General features: G+C 43.4%; 1 protein-coding gene across 4 annotated transcripts in view; it reads left to right on the top strand.

Moving 5' to 3' along the window:
* Positions 1 to 4622: 4622 nt before the first annotated feature.
* LOC147893013 (uncharacterized) overlaps positions 4623 to 24302 on the top strand; it is a 31714-nt gene continuing 12034 nt past the window's right edge. For all 4 annotated transcript variants that reach the window (XR_015542390.1, XR_015542391.1, XM_087387813.1 and 1 more), the window contains exons 1-3: positions 4623 to 4712; positions 4963 to 5312; positions 5481 to 5571. Coding sequence is in view for 2 of the 4 variants with exons in the window: in XM_087387813.1 (XP_087243939.1) it covers positions 5130 to 5312; positions 5481 to 5571 (274 nt within the window). In the remaining 2 variants the exon portion in view is untranslated. The remainder of the gene's footprint in view (positions 4713 to 4962; positions 5313 to 5480; positions 5572 to 24302) is intronic.

Here is a 24302-nt window from a genome sequence, read left to right as displayed (position 1 = left end):
TTGTTTTACTATAGAGCACGAGGGATGCTATAAAGAATGTGTGTTTTGAGGCCTAAGATACCCACAAAAGTCACATAAAATTTACTCGCTCCAAAGTCAAGATATGAAAACATTAATATATATCCAAAAGTATATGATCTTAATGCATAATTGGTGAGATTCCCAACATGCTATAAAGAATATAGAAGAGGAGGGATGCTATAAAGAAAATGTGTTTGGAGGCCTAATCTACCCACAAAAGTCACATTAAAGTCACTCACAAAATTCAAAGGCCCAAAGTCAAGATATAAAAACATTACTATATATCCAAAAGTATATGATCTTATGCATAAAATTAGTGGGATGACATACCCAACATATGGCTATCTACCCATGCATTTGATGTAAATGGTATCACATAAGGAAGAAATGAATTGATTCTTAGAAAGGGAAGCTAATTAGTTTTTAACTAATGGTATGAGGAAGACAACTTAAAATTGATATACTCAACTTTAAAAAACCTAGATAAAGAAGAAAATATCATTGTAATGATATTTCATAAATGTAATGGGATGATTTCTAGAGACATATAAGCCAAAATACAAGGGCCATGATATTGTATTTTACATGCAACTTAGATAACATGTCCACCAATTGTTGAATGTCTCCATGCCATTTTCTTGAAGAATAAGATCGCATGTGATTTTGTAAATATCAGCTTTAACTAATTAATGGGTCTAAGCTCAATGTAATGAGTCCCATATATCATTGACCATCTAGGATTGCCCATTTCCAATATGTGGAATATCCAATCAACCTTTGAAACAAAAGGAACTAAGTATCACAAAGGAGTAGGAAAATGAATTCCACTTGGTAAAATAAGGAAACCAAGAAGGCACTAATGGGGCACACATCTAATCTTACCTAGAACATGGAATGATGCGCCCTTGAAAGATGTGGATAGGGCATTGCAAACAATATTCAAACTTGAAAACTTATAGTTGAAGGGACGTATCGTTATCCATTCCAAATATTATATGTTTTACTTTGCATATTGAAAGAAAGATACATTTGAGTGGAAGTTTTGGGTAGATGCTCATATTATTGTATTTAGGTAATAGTTGCCTTGATCTGAATAGCTATTGTCAACCGTTCAATCATCAAAATGAAATACCAATACTCCACAAATAGGCCTTTCTAGAATTGGTTGGCTATAAATTATTTATATCACCTTAAACTTGTTTCATCAATGTAGTAAATATGATAAATGGCTTGGGTGTAATTAGCTGGACAATGTATCCATGATAGCAATGTGCAATATTCTCGTTGAAAAAACTGCATAATAGAACAACAAAGTTGTTGGTAATTGAATACTCCTCAATAAAATAAGGAAAAGCAAGTTGGTAGTACAAGCATCCAACTTGACCTAAATCATTCATTGGCATATATCCCTTGAAGATATAGAAGATGTGCAATGTGCATTGCATACCAGTTGCTTTAATAACACTTTTGTTTATAGGGATCCCTTTTCATGAAAATAAAGTATGATATATGTCAACGTTTAAATAGAGGTCATGGATCATATAAATATAATCACCAATTACATATAATTCACTTTGATTTTGGAGCATAGGCTCCGAATGTGATAAAAGGTGGCACCAATGAAAGAAAAGATCCAGTTGGCAAAAAAAAAGACTATTGAGCTCAATGCCTTGTCCCTTTGGATGCAGATTAACAACACCCTAGAACATGACAGAATATTCAGAATATAGCTTTATTAATAAATCACCAATTTCTTCGCTATAGCAATGGGATGTTCCACCCATTGAGGAGAATTGATCTAGTGTGTGCTTGATAAACATGGCTAGAGAGGTGAGATAAATTGCTCTCACCTAGCATCCTTTGGGGCATCCATTTTGATACCATAATGAAGGACATGCTTGCAAGTCCACTTTCCTAGCTTTTGATAAATTACATTAGGATAAGATTCACCTCTATTATGACTAGGTATAACTTTAGCTTTATCTTTCCCATGTGATTCTTTTCGATTGGATGGACCTATTCATTTGATCACTTTCATCTTTTCTACACGTTAGTTTTGATCCACGATGCTACACCCACTAATAGAAAGCAAGGGCAAGATGGTCAAAAAGGGAAAAAATTAGTAGCTGCCCCTCAACAACCTGATCCCACCCTTCAGAAAGTGCTAACTATGTAAAAAAAAACCCTATGTCTTTAGAATATGCTAACTATGTAAGGAAAAACCCAATGTCTTGACTCCTACTTTTTGTTTTACGATGTTCTACACTGTTCATTTTATTCCTTTCCATGCATGAGAGAGAGGATTTCTTTCATGATATCATCTAGTCCCTAGGGAGATGAATGAAGGGCACCACTAGCAAGAGAATTAGTTTCAAATATCTTCTTCCTTCAAATCAATCTTCTATTCACTACACTCTCATCTTGGTGTATGTTAAGTGTAGTCTTACCACCATCCTTATTGGTGAGTTCTTAGTTTATCAAAGTGGCAATGGTGTAATTCCCATCTATATAATCATTCAGCACACTGTACAAGCAAGGACTAAAATATTGGAACACGATTAAAAACTACCCTCTTGCCCTTCAACGGTTGTAAACTACTCATTGATTAATTAAGATAATCGGCACATATTTGCATATTGAGAACAAGCACAACCATATCAAAAGATATGTTAGAGATATATAGTTCACACATGTGAGCAGAGAAAGGCACGTAGGGATGAGATCTCGTCAACATCCCTACTAGCTCTCATTTGGAAATATAATATTTAGTCTTATATTCTTATGTCATATTACTAAGCTTAATAAGTAATGTATGCATCACATGGTAATGCCATGAACTTTCAAGGAGTTCTCATGCCACATGATTGACATCTATACTACAAAGTTTGTTCTTTATTTCACGTGCATAATGGATTATTACTTGAATTACCTTTCCTCAAAGTAGCACTTTTATGTGCATCCTAACCTTTTAAAAAAAAGTTATGCACTTTTTCTTGACAAAAGTCTTAGGAGCTTACAAACGTTCTTTACTATAGTAAGCAAACAATGCAAGATAATTGAACACCAATGAATCCCTATGGAATGCACATTATACCCTTATGATGTGGTGAGAATTATCCCCAAAAAATGGTTCTATTTTGAATAGGTGAGGTAGTATGCCATAAGCTTTACTCAACACCCATCGACCTTAAAGTTGTTCATAGTGGCCTCATCTATAAAAGTATGACAAATCCCCCACAACCATGTAAGTTGTAAGCTATTGAACTCTTGCAGGGAGGTGAGTGCCCATGAGCCTAGGTAAGCTGGTGTGTGTGAAGGAAGTCGTGTTGACACCATGCAAGCTTTAAATTATAGTTAGGTCATGTAAACACATTGGCAACACTTAAGTCTAAAAGTTTGATTTCCAAGAAACATCTACGTGTTGATGCACATGAGATGTAACTCTATATATTGAGTTCATATCACATAAGCTATACCTAGCGCTTGGCTTCATCATTCGTATATCCTATAGCATAGTCTACTTGCTATACTTCTAAATTTAAATGAGCAACACTCGCCTCACATATGGGTGCCTGAATGCCTCTATTTCCTAACTTTGGGTAGAGAAAACACATGCAATGAAACTAATTATGACTTTATTTTTTAAAAAGAAAATTCACATTTATGATCAAAAAAATCCTAACTTTTGCAAAGGGATTTAAGATATAGATAACATGATAATTTTAATTCATAAGCATGTATAATGCTTCGAACATGAAATAGAAAGGCAGGTTGCTTAGTGGGGCAGGTTCCTTAGTGGATTGATAATATGATAGATGCACACACAAACAAATACAGGAATGAGGCAATATGAGAGAGAGAGAGAGAGAGAGAGAGAGAGAGAGAGAGAGAGAGAGAGAGAGAGAGAGTTAAGGTGCCTCATGGCAAAAGTGATTATGGCTGCATGAAAGGGAGAGGGTTGAGCTACACCGAGGGCTTCCCTCAAGTAGTGCCTTGCACTACTAGTACTAGAGAATGTTAAGGTGCCTCATGGCAAAAGTGATTATGGCCGCATGAAAGGGAGAGGGTTGAGCTACATCGAGGGCTTCCCTCAAGTAGTGCCTTGCACTACTAGTACTAGAGAATGAAATTGATTTGGTCTTAGAGCTGGAGTTAGATTATAGGGGAAGAAGCTTCATAGTTTAGAGCCAAAATAGAACATTTGACCGTACAGACATGTGCATTTCGTGCCATCCTCCTCCAATATTTAGGCAAGGAAAGCTTTGGCAGTTGAAGCAGCGAGACGCAGACTCTAAACTAAGATAGCGAAAGAAGCTCAACATGGGTAGAGGGTCGGTCGGGGAGTGGAGATGGGTGGGAGATGGTGACAAGGGAGAGCTGTGGAGAGGTCCGAGGTGGTGTTCCCACTTTTGGGTGGAAAAGAAGAGAGTAAAGAAAGGCAAGGAAAGCGAGAGTCTTTTTGGAGAGTGTGTATGTGTATGTGTGTGTGTGTGTGTGTGTGTAGTGTAAACACTTGAAAGGTAGAAGGGGGAAAAGAGGGCGGACGTGAAAGGGGAATAAAGTGGAATTAAATGTGGGACTGGGCTCTTTGTTTCATCATCTTCATTTTTCTTCATCTTCTTCTTCTTCTGCTTCTTCATCTTCATCTTCTTCATTTTCGCCATCGCTTCTGCTACATTAGGGTTCCTCAGGTTCTCTCCTCCCCCTTCTTCTTCTCTGCCTTTCCCATCTTTCCCTCCTTCGCTTCATTTGCACTTGGAGAATCATATCCTCCCCCATTTTTTCGTCTTGCTCCTTCATCCTTAATGAATGATTCCCCAATTCGCAAGAATGGATGATCGCACTTGCCGCTCTCCTTTTTCTCCAGCTCAATTGGTTAATTTTAGAGGCTCTGGCATACTTGTTTCATAGTTTCTGACTCTGCTTTGCTCGTTTGCGCAGCTTGGGTTAGTTTCTGCTCGTCTTTCTCGGACTGTGGGTAGCTGTGGGATGCGCTGATGGTCAACGACGACTGCTTATCCGTATATAAGCTTGCGCAACTCAAACTGTTGCCCGAGATTTATCTTTCTTCATAGGCGCCTTCTTTCAGAATTGCGCCACTGGTAGTCATGAGTCTACCAGACGAAGATGGGAGCGTTTCTAATGGCAGGTCTTCACGCAGGCGAGCCCAAGATCTGGACTTGAGGCTCGGATTATCGAAGACTACAGTGCTATCTAACCAGGTTATAACGATCGTTGTTGAAGATGACGATGACGATGTGCGTGTGTCGTCACCCAGATCGGTTGCTCAGGTTTGTTGCTTTGCAGCTCTATTGGACTTGAAGTTTCTTGCCTGTCTGTTGCGCGGATTACATGAAATCCGTTTGTACAAAGGAAATCGGTGTCCACGAAACTTCCACTGTTGGATTACACTTAGGCCTGAGAGTTCTGAACAGAGATTGCACTGGTGCTCTGTGCAGGCCAGGTCTTCTGCCTGCTCTCGGTCTAATCGCCCTGTACATATTCCAGTTTTAGATGACGAAGACCTGGAGCTTCGGCTTGGCCTTGCTGGTATGCTCTGCTGCGGTACAGTTCATACAGTTTTATGCACCGTCATGGTGTAACGCCATGTTTCTTTCAAATACAATGTATCTTCAGTGATAGGAGGAGATCAAGCATACCAGAGGACGTTTAATCACCGATTAGGTCTCAAGTAAAGGCTAGCCTACTAATAGGAGGCTTCTGTTGATGAGCAGAGCTGAGTGTTCTGCTTCCTTGAATGTCTCTCTGCCTTAACGCTTTGTCTGCAAAATCACTCTTTTCTGCATATTGTATGGCTTGCATTAGGTCCCATATATACCAATGCAAAGTGGCACGCTTGGAGGCGTGAGTACTCTTATTGAAGGCGGTCTAAATGACAGGACATCTAAACCTGTAGGCTACCAGAGTAGAGAAATTGATATGTTGAAATTATCAACGAGGAAAGGTGTTGCAATTAATTTTCATGAGACGTATGTTTGCTTAATTATTTCTTTAAGGTTTATTGTTTGAGCATTTTGCAACCTCGATCTTGCAAGGTAGCCATTTTCAAACTGGCTACTATATAGTGTTCAGGGTTTGAACATGTACGCGCATAACCTACACGTTTCTTTGATACTTCCAACACTTATATCTTCCAAAAGGTGCCGATTTGTGGCTTTGCTGATTACATAGTTTGTTTTCCTTATAGTATTGTTGCTTTCCCCTCCCCCTCCCCCCCCCCACCCCTGCGCCCCATCAGTGGTCTTACCTTCGTTTCTTCTTGCTCTTCAAAACTTTAGAACCTTTGCCTAGAGAAATAGAAGATTAGAGAAATGATATCAAAATTTCAATTAAGTAATACATCGTACTCAATTGACGCCATTGTTGGAGAAGATTTTGAACTCTCAGGTTCTTATCTTCCATTGCAAGAGAACTACTGTACTAGATTTTTTAAGTTAATATATTGACTATAGAGGTTTAAGATCACCTCAAGTTATGAGTGCACTTTGTGATTGAGAGGGAGTGGGAACTTGGAAGTACATGAAGTTTATTACAGAAGGCCTTCAATTATTCCGATATCCGTAGAGTCCTTTTAGAGCAAATGTAAGCCATCCTTAGTAGATGTTCTTTTTGTGACGTTCTTTAGTTAAGATTCCGTCGTCGTTGTATATACTGTAATCATTCCTACTGGGTTTCTACAGGAACTTTTATTGTAGTACAAAATTTTCACTACCTTAAAAGGATTCATGCTTTTAAAAAGCCATTGGAGAATTAATCTCAAAGTTTGTTTTTAGAACAGAATAATCGATAGGAGTCCAAGGTACGTGATGAACAGAAATTCAGTATGAAGACCTTTGTATACATGGATGCTCAAGTGTGTGTGGATGCATGGAGATGTATGTGTGAGAGCATATGTTTACCCACCACTGGGCACTGATGATATCGGTGGGGTTTTCATTGTAGCTAGTCGCAGCTCTGCGTGTTGGAGTTCATGTTTTAACCTTGTGACCGTTCTAAGATTGAAACCACTCTATTTGTTGTGTTCTCAGGGGATTAGTTTTCGCATGTTTGTGGATTCATCTAGGCATAGGAGTACAAGGTCTTTATCTCATTAGAAAGGATGGTTTTGAATCTAGCTTCTATAACGCTTATCTCTAGAGGAATGCCAAAGTTTTTGGTCTTTCGGTCCATTCACAACCCAAGCCTAATTATGTTTGTGCAGCTTGGAAGTGTCATAAGCCCTAATGAACTGAGAATTGTTGCGTCTGATGTGAGACTTCTTTTTCAAAGTGGCTAAGTTATTGCCTTCTGCACCATGTTGAGCTTTCGTTTCAGAGCATAGAGTAGCGATCTTGCTCCAAACATGCGATTTTACTAATTGACTCAAGGCTTTTGACGTAGCACGTGACGATGATAGAGCTCTGTGTGTGTGTGTGTGTAGATTAATGTATTTGTATATATGTGCGTATGTATGTATGTATGTGTATATACAATTTGTGTGTGTGTTTTGCGTGGAGAGAGAGAGAGAGAGAGAGAGAGAGAGAGAGAGAGAGAGAGAGAGAGATTAACATATTAAGGAGGCCTCACAGGCCTGCGAGACAAAAAACAACAAAAAAGAGTAGCTACTACATCTGGGTAGTAGAGAGTTGAGGGAGTGCACATAGTAGCTCGTGTTGAGTGCATAGAGCAGCTCCTAAAATTTTCATACTGCATATCTGTGTTCTAGTCCTATTATGGGATGATCTTTATTACATCAGTGTAAGACTGACAGTCTTTAGGTTTAGATTTGAATTCCTTAATCAGCGCTTGTCCCTCCCTATACACCATCAATTTGCTTGCTTTCTTGGCTTCCTTCACTTTTTAAGTTCAGTGGCTCTTTGTTTGAGCTGCGTAGAGTGAGCTCCTCAGATGCCCATATCTTTGTGGCCTTTCGAAACCTTTCTTGAGCTATAACACAGCAAATCTGAGCACTTAGCACTGAAAAACCGATTTTAAATACTGACTGAAAACTCCGTACAACAAGAAAAACTTAACGATGGAGATGGACTTGAATCACAATAGAGAGGGAGTGAGAAAGAGAGCAGGGCACACTAGGGGCCAGAAATAAGGGCTGCCCCCCCTGAAGGTCTTGATTGCTAGAAAATTCTTTTACAATTGGCTCATGGAGGAACATGAAGATGATACAACTTGGATTCTCATCCCTACAAAGAGTAGGATTACTCTCTAATTTATAAACTTGCCATGCAGCCAAAAAGCTGGCATGCTTTTAGCCAAAAGAGTGCGACTTTTCGTAGAAAGCAATAGCTTCCTTCTCGAAAAAGGCGCTTTGAGCTTTGTGGGTCCTCTTTTAGGTTGCTTGTCCCCTTGCCATGTGCCTTCTCCCCCAAATTGGGCTCTCCATATTTGCTTTTCTCCTGTAGGACCTGCTTTTTGTGCTTTCCTCTTAAATCTTGTGTTTTTTTGCACTCTCCAAGGTCCTACACAATTAATAAACAATATCCAACACTTTAACCCATTAAAGGTTAGCTAAAGCATGCATTCTAGTTCTTGGACATTTACCAAAGGAAAATGGAACTGGTTGACCAAACTCGACTCTCTTTGATCGGAGTAAAAAATAAAAGATATCTCTTTATTTCTTGGGAGAAGTAGAATATTGCGACACCCCCTCGACTTCTAATAGCTGTCCTCAATTGAAAAAGTCCTTATGGATACTCTGAGGAAAACTCCTCATCCGCCTACTTGGCATCTAGTGCCAAGTAGGTCTCGAGCTTGACAAAGTGCCTGCTAGTTACCTTGTCGCTCAGCTCCTCTTTGTGTGGTTGGCAAATACATGCCTTTCTTTCTTGGCGAATACATTCCCTTCTTTTTCTTGGCAAATGCATGTCTTTCTTTCTTGGTAAATACATGCCTTTCATTCTTGGCAAATACATGCCCATTTTTTTCTTGGCAAATGCATGCCTTTCTTTCTTTGGCACATACACTCACTTCTTTTTCCTGGCAAATACGTGCCCTTCTTTTTGGCAAATACACGCCTTCCTTTCTTGGCAAATACATGCCCTTCTTTTTCTCTCCTGTGGACTTGCCTGCTGCTTCTTTGGCTTACACAAGCCTTGCCTCTTGCAATTATGATGGTAGTAGTGCTTCCAAAAGATGCATACTGTGCTTCCGCCTTAACAACTTTCTTCCAAGGGTTCTATGTTTCCCCTCGACGTCTTTAGCTGGAAGTTCTTTTTCTTACTTGTCCATATCAGCCGTATGATTGGCTATAAAAGCCCCAAATCCATCTTTGATTGTCAAGTCCCAAATAAAAGCAGTTGCAGAAAACACTTGGCAATGATCATTGTGTGCATATAAACGACTGCCATATAACCAATACGTGAGCATATCACGCTACATAAGCTTCTCATTCAAGAGGAGTGTCTTCGTGAACACAAACTCAAGAAAACAATACGCTCATCTCCTTGCATTGCTATACAAGGGTTAGGTGTTCAAATAAACATAAGAAAATTTTATAAACATGAAAGAGATACTTAGCCGTAGATGTTGATAACATCGTCTCTGGTAGTCTTTCTAAATTTTCTTTAGCAAGTTTATAAATGTTACTCCGTTTTCCCATATTGGATGTTGATAGCATCGTCTCTGGTAGTCTTTCCAAAATTTCTTTAGCAACTTTATTTATATGATTGGATATATTCGAGTCTTACAAAGGTATATTATAAATGTTGCTCCGTTTTCCCACATTGGATCTTCAAAAGCAGATTGCTTTCTGTGACACCTCTGTCTGGAATAGGAGAACGATTGTGGACCACAAAAGCATCTCTTTGCTTTTCGTGCCTGAATCCACTTTGTCCAATGTCAATCTGACATTAGACAATCTTTGAGATGGAAAACACCTTGAAAGCACACGATGAACCTTGTTGCTTTTTTTTGCTGGGAATGATGTAAACTAACTGGTGAGAAAGACGATATCCACACTTGCCACTCTAAAATCATATGAACTGGTTGCTGTGGAATCAGTTGGGAGACCTCTCTCCTTGTGTGAAAACTGATTTCACACACTCTTAATTGAAATCTTTGCCTTGAAATAAACTTTTCAAACCATGCGTGAACTATATATGTTTGCTGTTAATGACAGGAAGACAACACACTTCTCTCCTTGAACTAAGATGCAAGGACTAGGGTAATCAAAATTCATAAACATTAATATACTTAGCCCTTTTGTTATACTTTCCCAAAACTTTGCTTGGGCAGATTTCCCCAAAACCCAGTTGAAACATCATGGAGATTCCCACGAGTTGAGCCATGCTTTGCTTGGTCAGATTTTCCCAAAACTTAGTTCAAACATCATGGATGGGCTGAGCCATGCTATAACTTTCTGGTATGTGAGAGAGTTCTGATATAAAAAAAATTCTTGCTTGTATCATATGAAAACTCTGATGTAACAGCATTGTGTTTCTCTATTTCCAAATCAGAAATTTGACCTTGTGAGCTCTCTAGCTCAACCCTTTTTAGAGACGAATGCCCTTGAGGAAAGAGGTCAGCCTCTCTTTAAATTAAAATGGCGGATGCTAGGAGCTACCCATGGGGTGTAACAAAAGAGTGGCTGAAGTTGAAACTTTAAAAGCAAGAGTTTTCAATGTAACCATAGAGAAAAAAGGTGGATGAGGTGAATAGTGGTAAATTGGTATGACTCTTGCAAATTGAAAGTTAACTGCGACAAATTTAATAGTAATGCGTATGTTTTCTTTCCATATGCATGTGATGCATGCAAGTGTTCTGGAGCGCATATATGACACCTTATCTTTACATGTTGCAACAAATCATCACGAGTGTTAGGTGGGAAACTGTGTGTCAGAGACAAGGGCGGCAAATCTCTACTAGAGTCATAGGATTCCAAGGTTCCTCACTACTCTCAGATTTCACTTCAAAGATGTACGGATTAGAGATTTGCTCAGTATATGTATTATGTTGGAAAACTTAGAGGTAGGCTGCTTGCTTAGGGCCAACACTACTCACGCAATGGAAATATACCCCGAGATATCAAGATAGAGAATGGTATTGCGATAATTCTTTCTATCTTAAATGGTGCGTTGCCCTACTAGCTAGATTTAGATTTAGATGCTCGTTTGGGAGAGACTAAAATGAAATCGTTTAGACTTCACAAGCAATTGTAGCTTGAATGAAGAGATTTGGACTACTTTTTGATTAGCCTTCTCCTTTAGTGCTAGCCTTCGTCATGGCTGAGTTTGCCCTTCATCTCCGGAGTGCCGACAGAAACTCAGTACGAAGACTTTGCATAAATGGATGCTCAAGTATGTGTGGGTGTGTGGATTTGTATGTGTGAGAGCATACTTTTATACTATGGTATTCACCCACTGTTGGGCGCTGATGATGTCAGTGGGGATGTCATAGTAGCTAGTCCCTGCTATGCGTGATGGAGTTTATGGTTTTCAATCTTATGAGTGACTATCGTGAGATTGAAACTGCACTATGTTGTGTTTTTAGAGGATGAGTTTGGGAATGTTCTTGGATTCATCTAGGTAAATGGAATACAACTCATTCCATGTGTTTATAGAGAGAACACTTTAGATATGGAGAGAATACACACAGATATTCAGCCAAACAAATAGAGTAATATCCAAGTACAAAATATAGCTAGAACTGTGACCACCTTCAGCAAGCAAGCGCTGAGGTAAGCCACCAAGGAAAGGCTCTGTTTGCTGATTTTACCTCTCCTAGATCACCACGTGTCCTCAGTGTACTTCAGTGGCTGTTCTAGGTGAGTCTGCTGCACCATGATCTGGCTCTTCTTCTGGGTAGATCTGCCCCCTTTGTGTGCTTGTGGATTGTCCAATGACTTCTGAACTGTGAGAACTTCGTCTGTAGCACACATGCATTCCCATATGCTCTGCAGGAGTCTGTTGGTCTGCACCAAGGAGGAGGCTGTATGCCCAGAGACTGGCCTGAAGAATCCCCCCTGAAGGGTGCCCTTTTATCGAGCTGAATGCCCCTGGAACCAGCTGACTGGTGGCTCGTCTGTTTTCATAGACTGAGTCTTAGTAGGCAGTCTGTCAGTCTGCCGAGTACCTCAGCCTATAAATAGGCCCTTATCTGCAGGCGCTTGACCTTTGTTTCCTGCTCCAGCCCTTGCGCAGCCCTGCAGACCCCAGCATGCAGACTGCTGTAGTCTGTACCTGCGCAGGCTGCTGCAGCCTGATGTAGCCTCCATGCCTCCTTCCGTACCTGTTGCTGCTGTTCATGACTACCAGTACCTGCCTCTGTTGCTGCTGTACGAGTGGCAGCCTTCTGGACTTGTCCTATGAGAGGATCTAGGTGCTGCCTATGTGGCAGCCATGTTGCTGCCCACATGGCAGCCTTACCCCTTCCCTCTACAGATTCACCTACTTTCAAATGTGCTTGTGGTGTCAACCCCCTGAGCTCTCCTGATTTGGGGGCTCACAGGTGGGGAATTGACCCAAATTCACCAACATATTACACCCTTCAGAACATTAAGTGGCCAGTGCTCTGCTCGGCCGCTCTTGATACGAAGTTTGTGTGAAGAGACCCGGAACTGCTTAAGGGAGATCCTTAACGAGTGGGGTAGGTGATCTGCGTGTATCCTGGTGGATCAATGAAACCCTCCGCTATGATATGTAAGAAGTGATCTTTGTAGAAACCCAGCTTCATCGGAAGATCACTCGGGCCCACCAACCAAGTCCGGAATGTGTGTAGCTGTAGTAGATCCTCACGGATAACTTGGTTGACCTCGTGTGATAGGAGGGGAGAGAAAGGAGCATCCATGTTGTACTGGAAAGAGGGTAGTCTGTCCATGTGGAGCCCTAATCCTGCAAACCATCTCTCTGTGCGTGCATACCAACACCTCTGATCTCCCCCTGCTGCAAGTGCCATAGAAGAGGACAGTGCTAGCCATGGTATCCTACTACGCCCGGATGTGTAATCCCCATACTCCCTGACTCGATACAGATATGTAATGACCTGAAATGTAGCATCTAGCTGTAATGGGGGTGACCCAAACTCTACCCGAACGCTCTGGTGAGGGACAGATGGCTTACCACAGATCATTTGTGATAACATGAGAACTTGTAGCCACTCCACCCTAGCCCACTCTGTATCCGACAAATCTGGTCCCCAACATGGGCTGTCATACATCCCTGCAAGGCGGACCAAGGAGTCAAAGAGTAACCCTTTGGTCCGTGGATCCTGAAAATGAGAGTGGAAGCACTGTCTCTCAAGTCTAGCCAATGAAGCATATCCTCTGCTCAAGCGCGCCTGCATCGCGGGTCTCATGGTGAAGGTGGGTCCGAAAAAGACGACCCCCAGATAAGTGTATGATGAAACTACCTCAACAGGGGACCCTCAAAAGTGAAATGCTCATTGCGCGTGACGAATCAGGATGTACTGAAGATCATAACCTTGGTTTTACCCAAGACCTTTAAATCATGAGACTCACAAAAGGACTATAGTGCGTCAAGGTGTCCTCTGTTGAGGACGACAAGAGAGCCACGCCATCTGCATAAAGTAATATCCGGATCAGCATGCTCGTGAGAGAGCAACCTATACCTAGATGAATCCAGGAACATTCCCAAACTCATCCTCTAAAAACACAACATAGTGCAGTTTCAATTTCATCATAGTCACTCACAAGGTTGAAAACCATAAACTCCATCATGCATAGCAGGGACTAGCTACTATGACATCCCCACTGACGTCATCAGCGCCTGTAGACCATAGTATAAAAATATGCTCTCACACATACAAATCCACACACCCACACATACTTGAGCATCCATTTATACAAAGTCTTCATACTGAGTTTAAAGTCCTCATACTGAGTTTCTGTCGGCACTCCGGAGGTGAAGGGCAGACTCAGCCATGATGAAGACTAGCACTAAAGGAGAGAGCAACCTACCCCACCCTGTGCCTGCATCACTGTCTCGAGATCATCGATGTAGAGGCCAAACAATGTTGGTGACAATGGGCACCCTTGTTTGACCCGGATAGTGCTCATGATCTCGTCTGCTCATCTAGATCCTGTCTGGACTCTACCTGAAACTCACTCATAAAGTGCCATGACAGCCCAATTGATCTCCTGCTCGTAATCCATATCCTGTAGGCGTCGTAAGATCCGGGCTCTTAGAACGGTGTGAAATGCTTTGCGGAAGTCCACAAAGCAATAGTAAATCCTCTGCTTCCGTGCCCTTGCCTCCTCAATGATATATCTGAGCGCGAGAATGTGGTCCATGGTCCCATGATCCCACCTGAATGTTCAGTAGCCCACCTGAATGTTCAGTAGCTCCTCCTTGTTTCGACGCACGAAGTCAAGTTTCTTCCTGCGTACCATACGATGGTACTCGCGTATCGTCTCTAATTCGCTCGGAAGGTGGTTTTTTGTTTCGAATCTAAGCTGACGACGTAAAGCCTTACACTCATCATCGTACCAGCTATTACAAGGTACGGTCCCAAGAGGTGGTGGACGGGTGGAGTGGGTGGTGTGAGGGAAGGCGTGAAGAGCAGTCTCGTGTAGTGAGTGAGTGACTAGGGCAGCACGGTCTTCTAGTAAGGGTATAAAGTCAATGTATGCGAGAAGAATGTACAGACGACCAGAGTAAGTAGGTGAGTGATTGCGATCAAAGCGTATATCATGGTAAGTGGAGTAGGAGCTCACAGGGTAGAAAGCGTTGTGCGGCGGGGGTAGAAATGCTAAATTAAAGATAGGTATGATCAGCCCCTGGAGGGAGAGGTGCTACAGTAAAGTTAGTGATGCGAGATGTGAAGGCACGAGATCCCATGATGTAATCCACAACACTGAAGCCTCCCCCATGTGGAAAGTAAGTGAAGCCACCTAATGCGGGCCATCTATCAAGACCATTAAAGATAATAAGATCATGTATCTTGCCGAGGTCTAATAGTGTCTGTCCATAGGATGTGAACGATCCTCGTCTGTCAGCCGAAACTCGTAGCATACCGAAACTCGTAGCATACCTACCTCCTCAAGGGCAATGTCTGGCAGTAGAGTGGAATCATCCTTGAAGTCGAGGAGTGGTACCTGACGAGCGCACGTTCTCGCGTTGAAGTCCCCAACTAAGAGGACTTTCCCGCGGTTGGAGAGGTCAACGATGGACTGATAAAGAGCAACAAATGGGGATGTCTCATCCTTCCCTCGAATATCTCTAGCAAAGCGGGAGGTCTCGGGGGGAAGTAGCAAACTGTGATAAACAAATCCCGCCTATCAATGTGTTGGATCCGAATCCAAAGAAACCTGGAGTGTGAATCTCTCTGCTCCACCGAGATGATACCCAAAAGTATGGATCTGTAAAGGACTACGACTCCTCTTGATCCTCGAACCCCTCTTGTATCCCTCGTGAATAAGATCAGCCTGGACTCGGATAGCCTGAGACTGCTCCTGTATGAGTCGTGCCTACTCCTGGGTGAAGCGTGTCTGCTCCTGTGTGAAGCGTGACAGCTCCCTCTCGCGCTCTCGGATGCTCTGGACCTCCATCAGCAAATACTCCCAAGCCTCCAATGGGTCATCTCGTCCGTGCTCTAAAGGGTACTGATAGGATTGTGGCCTGAAAGTGTAAGTAAGAGACTGGAGACTAGGTGATGACTGGGTAAGATGGGTGCGGTATGGGGGGGATGAGGTGATCCCAGCAGGGTGAGGGACTGTGGGTTGACTGAGAGGCAGAGAGGAGAGAAAGGTCGAGTACTGCAGAAAAGTGTACGACCCCTCCAAAGTAGGTGTCATAACCGGGGAGAGAACTGTAGCGGGAGAAGAAGGAAGAGATGGTGTCAGTGACAACCCCTCAGTCCTAGGGGAGGATGGGGCGATCGATGTCATGGGTAGGGGTATATCAGAGCCAGTAGCTGTAACAGTAGAGGCTGCGGGCAGAAGTGGAACTGAAAGTGGAGCTGGAATTGGAACTAGAGCTGACACTGAGGCTGAGGCTGAGGCTGAGGCTGAGGCTGAGGCTGAGTATGAGGATGTAGGCGATGTAGCTGAAATCGAAGCTGAGGCTGGAGCTGGTGCTGAAGCTGAGGCTGTGGCTGAAACTGAGGCGGAAGTGGGCCCCATCTTTGCTTTGCTGTCCACTCCAAGTCCACTGCGATTGTATCATGTGTTCACATCTTCGAGTTTCAGCTGTGTCTATTTTTTCTTTGCGGCTTCATCTGTATCCTTGCCACCTTTTCCCATTGCGTTTTGATTGATCCGTGTTCAGTGCAAGTCTTATTGCAGGAGCGGGAGCGGGAGTGGGAGCATGATGGGCTCCCTCCCCATGATGGGAGGTGGCAGGGGTGTTGTAGGTAGGCTGGGAGACTGAGAGCAGGCGGGGGGGCTACTAGGGAAGGGGGGGTGGCTTAGTGGTAGAGGGAGTAGCTGATGGGTCGAGAGGGGGTGGGTGAGGGATGGCGGGGAGCTGAATGGTAGCAGGTGGCTGGAGTGGAGGAGGCGGGGTGGAAGGGGAGGAGGCGGAGCAGGGGCAGGCGGAGCTGCAGTGTAGGAGGAGCAGGAGCAGAGGGGCGGAGAGAACACACACACTAGGGGCCAAAACAAGGGCTGTCCCCAGAGTAAATCGCAATTACAGCAGGACTGAAATCCCTCTCAAAACGCCCTCTTGGCTAGTAGAAACGAGTTGCTTGCTATTTTTTGCAGTCCCAGCTAGAAAGAGCCAATTTTGCACGTGCAGCTCCTCAAGCAATCAGGCATCCACTTTCGCATGTCCTTTCCCCTCAAAACTTGGGGATTTTTGCACACTTCAAGTACCGATCAAAAACGCATCCACAATCGCTCGAGTGTCGATCGAGCAGGTGCCAAATGTAGTAAAGGTGAAGAAGGTGAAGAATCCGAGAGAGGTCTCTCTGGGAGAGGGGATGGAGAGGTGAGCGTGAGGTAGGATGGATGGACAACTGCAGCACAGCAAGTAACACGAAGCCGAGACGGAAAAAGCGACGAACATGCGCCATTTCGCATAAAAAAGGCGATTTGGGGGTTTTTGGAAAAAACAAGTATTACAAAACAGCGTTTCTACCCAAAACGGCATTTCCATTTCAGAGGTTCCGTTTCTTCGCCCGAAACGGCCGTTTCTTGGCCCGAAACGGCCGTTTCGTGCAACTATGGCCGGAAAGAAGTCGCCTCCTACACCTCGACCCAAAGACCCTCTATCCCTAGATCATGTAACCTAATATAATTGTGTCAATCTAGAAGGCGCGACTTCCCTCCATCAGTCGAGCGAGGAACCCCCTTCCCTGTGCCGTGAGGCATGTTATGTCAATTACAATACTGAGACCACGATAAAAGGGGAGAACCAAGAGGGATTGACATTTCTTGGGCTAAGACCAAGGAGTATCCCTATGTCTAAGCACTAATGAAAGGGTGCATAGGAAGACTGATGAGAGGGCTAATGTGTTAACGTCCTTCGTAGGACACATGGGACCACATGATTAATCCAAGTGTAAGCACAGGCCTTGGAGGGAGGGTTCTACTCAAACTAACAAGAATTAAGAAGAAGGAACTCAAGGAAAAGTTCATTGAAAAAAAAAAAGACAGGGAGTTCTATAGAGACCTATATCTTGATGAAGCCTCATATTGCCTATAGTAATAGTGGTATGAAAGCGGGGGAGATAGCATATCACAAGGACCCTTGAAGAAGGTAAGGAGACACCTAGTTTCTTTAACTTCTTAAATCCAATTATGACGATGACAATCATAGCATCCTGCAATTGTTGGAGCGGCTTAAGATAGAGATGCATGTTGCAACGATTAAGAGTGGTTCTACGGCTTTGCATAACAGAGCGAGGAGAAGAAATTCTCTCAAAACTACGCGAACAAATACTGCAACGAAACGACGACGGTACTTTTGTGAAGTCACAAGATTTGGAAAAGCCAACAATTGAGGAGTAAGCTTTCCATTTGCTCTTCCCTTGCACACGAAGATCTTGTATTAGGGATTTTCTTCTTCCCTATGCTCACTTAAGTTGGCAATCCGCATGAATGAAATAGCTTGTGGCAATCTGTGCGAAGGAAGTAGCCTGTACCAATTTCGAGCCACAAGTTCTAGAAGCCAATCTTTCCCTCAGTAATAAACCATATAAATGGTGGATGAGCCTTAGAGAGGCTAATAAAATCTCAAGGCATTGAAACGAGTTTGAACAAGTCTTTTTAAAATAATTTTTACTTGAAAACAAGGAAAGCTTGGCATAATTATAATATGGGTAAAAATTATCTAGTCCAATATATAGCTTAGTATAGAGAGACAAGCCTTAAGTTTATATTGATAAGCTCCCAAAAATAAGAGGTTTCGTGAGGGGTTTAAAAGACTATTATAAGATAGAATCAAGAAAAAATTCTCCCGCAACCATTAAAGAAGCTATATGTACCCTTCAATTCCTTCATTGTGGTTACCCAGGGAGAGGCGCATATGCACACTGTGTGACATGCAGGAGGTTGAGACAGAGAGGCATTTCATCTTCAGATGTCTTGTTTACTATGAGATCTGAGGGCGTTTCTATTGTCTCTTCAGAGATAGTTGTGGGATGTTGGCTCGTGTCCTCTCCTACCTAGACCAGCGATGCTTGGTTGGTTTCATTCATGAGATGCTCAAACACCGACATAGGATACTTCGAGCACGGAGACAGGAGCAGACTTCTCCCTTGACTGATACCTCTCAGAGCTCTATCATGGAGTTCTTTCAGCCATAGATCACATAGATCCCCATGAGGCGAGACCTCGACATGACCGCGATTCGGAAACTGTGACCCAACAGCTCAGACAGAGGGTTGACTCACAGATCACACTTGGGGACATCCCCTCCTTGTTTAGGGTCGGAGCCCGATTGATGGGGGTCACAGTGGCCTTGGTTAGACGCAGAGCTACGACGAGGAGACGTACCAGGACTGCACCCTTGAGGTGGCGACAATGCTCTATTGTTGCCCTCATGCCTCCGCTTCCATAGCCTCATCCATCCTGATGTTCTGTTGCTGACGATGATGATGATGGTTATGATGGTGATGTCGACGCTGATGTTGAGATTGATATATATATAGTCGGGATATGACTATGCTGTACTTAGGACTTAGTATTGTCATTTTGCATTTTATTGCATTCTGCATTGGTGTGGACGCTCGTTTAGTAGCTCCACTACCACAGCTCATTGTATTTAGGTTTTTTCACAGTCTCATAGACCCATTGGTTTTCCGAAGACTTTAATAAACTTTCTTTCTCTCTTTCTCCATCCTTCCACCTCTCCATCCTCTCCATCCCTCCATCCTGCTTCTAAGTTCTACCTCTCCATCTTCTCTTACCTCTCCATCCTCCTTCTACCTCTCCATCCTCTTTCACCTCCCTATCCTCCTTCTACCTCTCCATCCTTTCTCTCTCCATTCTCCTTCTCACCTCTTCATCCTCCTCAATGCAAAACCTTGTTGTCGTTTCTGTTTATGATGATTGTGTTATGTACAAAAAACAAAATTTTCATATACATATTGTACCATATTTTCGTTTCTTCCGTTTCCGTTTTAGCGGGAGCCAAAAACTCGGTTTCCTCAGTTTTTTCAGTTTTTCGTTTCTCCCGTTTCCATTTCGGCTTGCAACTATGTTTCCGGCAACACCCTAGTTCTTCCCCAGAGGGCAATTTTTGGGAGACGGTGTCCAGTGTCATTACTTGGAACATCTATATTGCCTGTTGCTGCTTGGTGATTGGAGGCCACCAGCCCCCTTGGCAGCCTCCTCATTGCCATTTGGCAAGACATTATTTACACTGTGCGTGTCATATAGAAGCGTGGGACATCGAGATCTTTGATGCCGTTGAGAGGTGGGCATGTTTTTTGGAAGGTCTATTGTGCAAGTATCTTCAAAGTATTCACATAGCAAAGGTATTTATCGGATGTATAGTCTCCCACCTTGGTTGTTGGTGCTTGTTTCAAAGATTCCTAGGCAGTGAGTTGGGGTATATGAAAACAGGCTGGTTCACAACCAATTTGCCACACATGATCAGCGCCACACAGATTGCTGATTGTATGGTTGGTTCTTTTTAAAGCATTAACAGAACATTCTTTTCTTTGGAAAAAAACCCTTGATCATCAAAAGATTTCAAGGCATAGCCAAATGATTTCTTCGTAGAAACTTTGGATATTGTATAGGTTTTGTTATAATTACAAACATCGTGGGAACATGTTCCATTGTTTTGTAAGACAAAATATGGACATGGGATGAAACCTATCTTGCAATTTGAACTTTTCACTGTTATCATAGACCACGATTGTCTCAACCAGGTACTCATTCAAGTTCATGAAATGGAAGTCCATAGACTCTTAGTAGGCGTGAATGTAAAGATTCAAGTTTGGGACACTCTTGTTCCATAGCTCTGTATGCAAAATCCTAGTTACCTTGTTGTACCGGTTACAATAGTTATCAAAGTTTCTTGACCAAGTTTGATTTCATAAAAATGTTGAGTGGATCATGGTCAAGAACTTTGAAATTGTCCCATGCTAGAAAATTTCAAGTTCGATGGCAAAAAAGTGGCTGTGACATGCACCCCTACACTTGAGTGCAAGGTGACTCATGGCTACATGTTAGGTCTAGGTCTTAGCCTAGGGTAGGAGCCTAGAAGGCCCCCTAAAGTCTGGCCTATGGAAGAAGGCTCCCGAGAAGCCAAGGTAGGAGCCCCAAAAGGGTACCCTGAGGCACAAGGCACCTTACATAGGCTGCATTTGCCATCCCTAGGCGGGCTGCCCATTGGGCCCAACCAGCCAGCCAAGCAGCCGATTAGTTGGTTGGTTATTTTGGGATGGCTGGCTTGGCCAAAACAGGTCCCTCCAGCCCCGGTGCAGCCTCTAGCCCTTCCAAGATCCCTGCAGGACAGAAGCAATCCTCAGCAGTCCCGATTGCGATCCAAAGAAGGTGTCCACGCAGCACGATAGCCTGGGCTTGGAGTAGAGGTTTGGGGTTCTGTTTCAGCAGTTTTCTCTTACAGTTTTATAGATCTTTTTAGCCTTTTCTCAGCTCTCTCGTGGTTCCATATGTCTCAGCATTCATTCACTTTTCTCAGCTCCATATCTCTCTGTTTTCCATCCTCCATTCACACCTCTCACTCTCACAGCTCCACTGCATGCCCGTGGACAGCACAAGCCTCTTTGATAGCCTTGCATAGTGGTCTACATTGTTGGTTTGGGCAGCATTGTGCCTGGGTTTGTGGCTGGTCTGTTCTCAAGCATTTGTGGGTCAGCTCTCAATGTTTGAAGTGTCATCCTGAGAGTCGTATCTTCGTGTACTTGCGATGAGTGTTTTGTATTTACAGGTTCTCCAAGTATAAAGCAAATATTTTCCTATTTGGGGAAGGGGCTCTTAGTGGGTACAAGGACCAAATCTGGTGTTGTCTCCATTTATTAACCCTAAACGCTCTCTTCCTCTATGTGGTGCATACGCATAGGCCTCGTGATAAGGTTTAAATAAGGTCTCGCTGCAATTACACGTTGCATGTTACATTGGTATTCAATCTTCGGTCTATAATCGAGCTTGACTACCTCGAGTGCATTTGTGCTGAGATCCAGAAAGGACACACATACCAGCATCATGGAGCAGCAGAGGAGAGAAAGAGGAGCAGAAGTTTGACTCTGAAGAAGACAAAGAAAGTACACTTCTGCCCAGCATTAAAAAAATGTTAGAGAAGCTCATGGAACAGAATCGACTCTCTGGTCCAAGCTGGAAGAAAAAAGAAGGTAGTTGGAGGAGACAAAGAAGTAGCTCGAAGAAAAAAAAGCAAAGGGAGCAAGACCAAAAGAAGGCAAGGGAATCGGTCTAGGCCGAATAAGTGCGACAACTCAGCTATTTTACCGTTGTTCACTAGCACGAATTCAAGGCGAATAAGTCCTGCCTGCTTTGAATGACTTCCCATCGGTGGTCTTTGAAGGCACGAAGGAGGGCATGCTTGACAAGCAGAAAAAGGCCCTCATCAAAGCCTATGGCACAGCGAAAGCGTAGCGCTTTTTGTCTTATTTGATATGGGGAGTTCAGAAGATGCTATTTTTCATCAGCTAGCCAAGAAGATGGGGTGCGTCTTAGTGCTTCATGAGGTTGCGGTGGACGGGTTCGCACCCGCGCTACACATTCAATCAGATCACACTCAAGGTCGAAGAAGACTGCCTCGCCAAAGGACGAGCATCATACACGTGTCATACTATCCATTACAAAGACGGTGATTGGGTTTATTTAAGGATCATCGAGCAAAGGCTGAAACAATTAGCCAAGCGATGCCCCAAGCTCTCCTTCAGAAGCTTTGAGATCAAAGACATCTACATGAAGTTACGGCTTCTAGGCAATTGGACGATGCACAGTGTGTTTCACGTCTTGTGGTTGAAGCCTATGTTGGCCCAACACTCGGGGATATCACAGATGAGCAACAACCTTAAATTATCAACGATGCAGAAGTTATAGCAGATTCTCCTCCATTAATGGAAGCATGGATCAAGACGACACATCTGCAAATTCTACACCAAGTTCAGAGATCGAGGGATCCATAAAGCGGTCTGGTTAGATGAAAGTTTTTTCTAGGAGTTCCTAGAGATATTGTTGGACTACTGGTGCAAGGTGACACTTGGCTACATCAACAAGTGCTAACAGATCCCTAAAATAGGTGATTTTGTCGTATGCTGTGACCCCTAGTCCAAGGGTAGTCAGGCACAAGCTACGTAGGTCAGTCTCTTAAGCGCCAAGTTAAGGAGGAGGGAATGTCACATACACCTCTACACTTGGGTGCAAGGTGACACTTGGTTACATCAACAAGTGCTTGTAGATCCCTAAAATAGGTGATTTTGTCGTATTTTGTAACCCCTAGTCCAAGGGTACTCAGGCACGAGGTACATAGGTGTGTTCAGTGGTAGCCACTAGAGAACAGTAGGCATGTTGTTTCCATCTTAGGGTTTAGTTAGGTCTAGGTCTTAGCCTAGGGTAGGAGCCCAGAAGGGCCCCCCAAGTCTAGCCTATGGATGAAGGCAGGAGCAGCCAAGGTCAGAGCCCTGGAAGGGCCCCTTGAGGCAGCTCCAAGCAAGGAGAAAAAGGGCTGGGGATGGCACCTTATATAGGCTGCCTTTACCCCTCCCTAGGCAGCACATTGGGCTGGCCTTTATGACCCAACCAGCCAGCCAACCAGCGGACTGGCTGGTCGGCAATTTTGGGAGGGCTGGGTCAGCCAAAACAGGACCCTTTGAGCCCCTATTTAAAGGGGGCCTTGCCGCCTCATTTCTGATCCAGTTCCTCCAGCCTTTAGCTCACTTCCTCCAGCCCTGCTGCAGCCTCTCACCCTTCCAAGATCCCTGCAGGACAGCTGCCATTCTCAGCAGTCCCAATTGTAATCCAAAGGTGTCCATGCAGCACCATAGCCCGGGCTTGGAGCAGAGGTGTGGGGTTCTTTTCAGCAGTTATCTCTTTCAGTTTTATAGCTCTTTTTAGCCTTTTCTCAGCTCTCTCTTAGCTCATATTTCTCAGCATTCACTCAGTTTTCTCAGCTCTATATCTCTCAGATTTCAGTCCTCCCCTCACCCACCTCACTCACGCAGCTCCGCTGCATGCTCGTGGATGCACAAGCATAGCCTTGCATAGTGGTCTACGTTGTTGGTGTGGGCAGCCTTGGGCCTTGGTCGTGGTGGGTCTGTTTCTCAAGCATTCTGGGTCAGCTCTCAGTGTTCGAAGTGCCATCCTCAGAGTCACTTCTCCGAGTATAAAACAAATTTTTCCCTACTTGGGGAGGGGGTCCTCAATGGGTACAAGGACTTAATCTGGTGTGGCCTCCCTTTCTCTAACTGTAAAACTCTCTCTCTCTCTCTCTCTCTCTCTCTCTCTATGGTGCATACGCATATGCCTCGCAATAAGGTTAAAGAAGATGTCTCTGCAGTTACACGATCGTTAACCTTAGCATGTTATAGTGACTTACTAAAATTGCAGCCTTAGCACAAAAAGCTTGTTGGGCAGCCCAAGATCTTGCTATGACAAGATAGCATGTTTGTAACACTTTCTTCTAAGCTTTAGTTGTTGTTTGGATCTAGAGTATAAAGTTAAGAGATCTATTTTTATGCTTTATGTAGATTAGACTTATCGTACTGCTTTCAAGAGCATGTCAGGTGAAGCTAGGAAACTTTTATCTTTTCACTTATGAATTTGAGTTTATGCAACGTCTTATTTCTATCAATACCTGCCCTATCATTTTACATAAGCTTAGTCAAGTTAGGCGTTTTATAGATGATTTATTTGTACCAGATGTTCCTAACTT

The sequence above is a fragment of the Dipteris shenzhenensis genome, chromosome 16 (assembly GCF_047967505.1).
Source record: "Dipteris shenzhenensis isolate YYH24624 ecotype China chromosome 16, Dip_SZ_1.0, whole genome shotgun sequence".
NCBI lineage: Eukaryota > Viridiplantae > Streptophyta > Polypodiopsida > Gleicheniales > Dipteridaceae > Dipteris > Dipteris shenzhenensis.
Note: the sequence above shows the minus strand (reverse complement) of the source record. Positions and strands in the feature narration are given on the sequence as shown.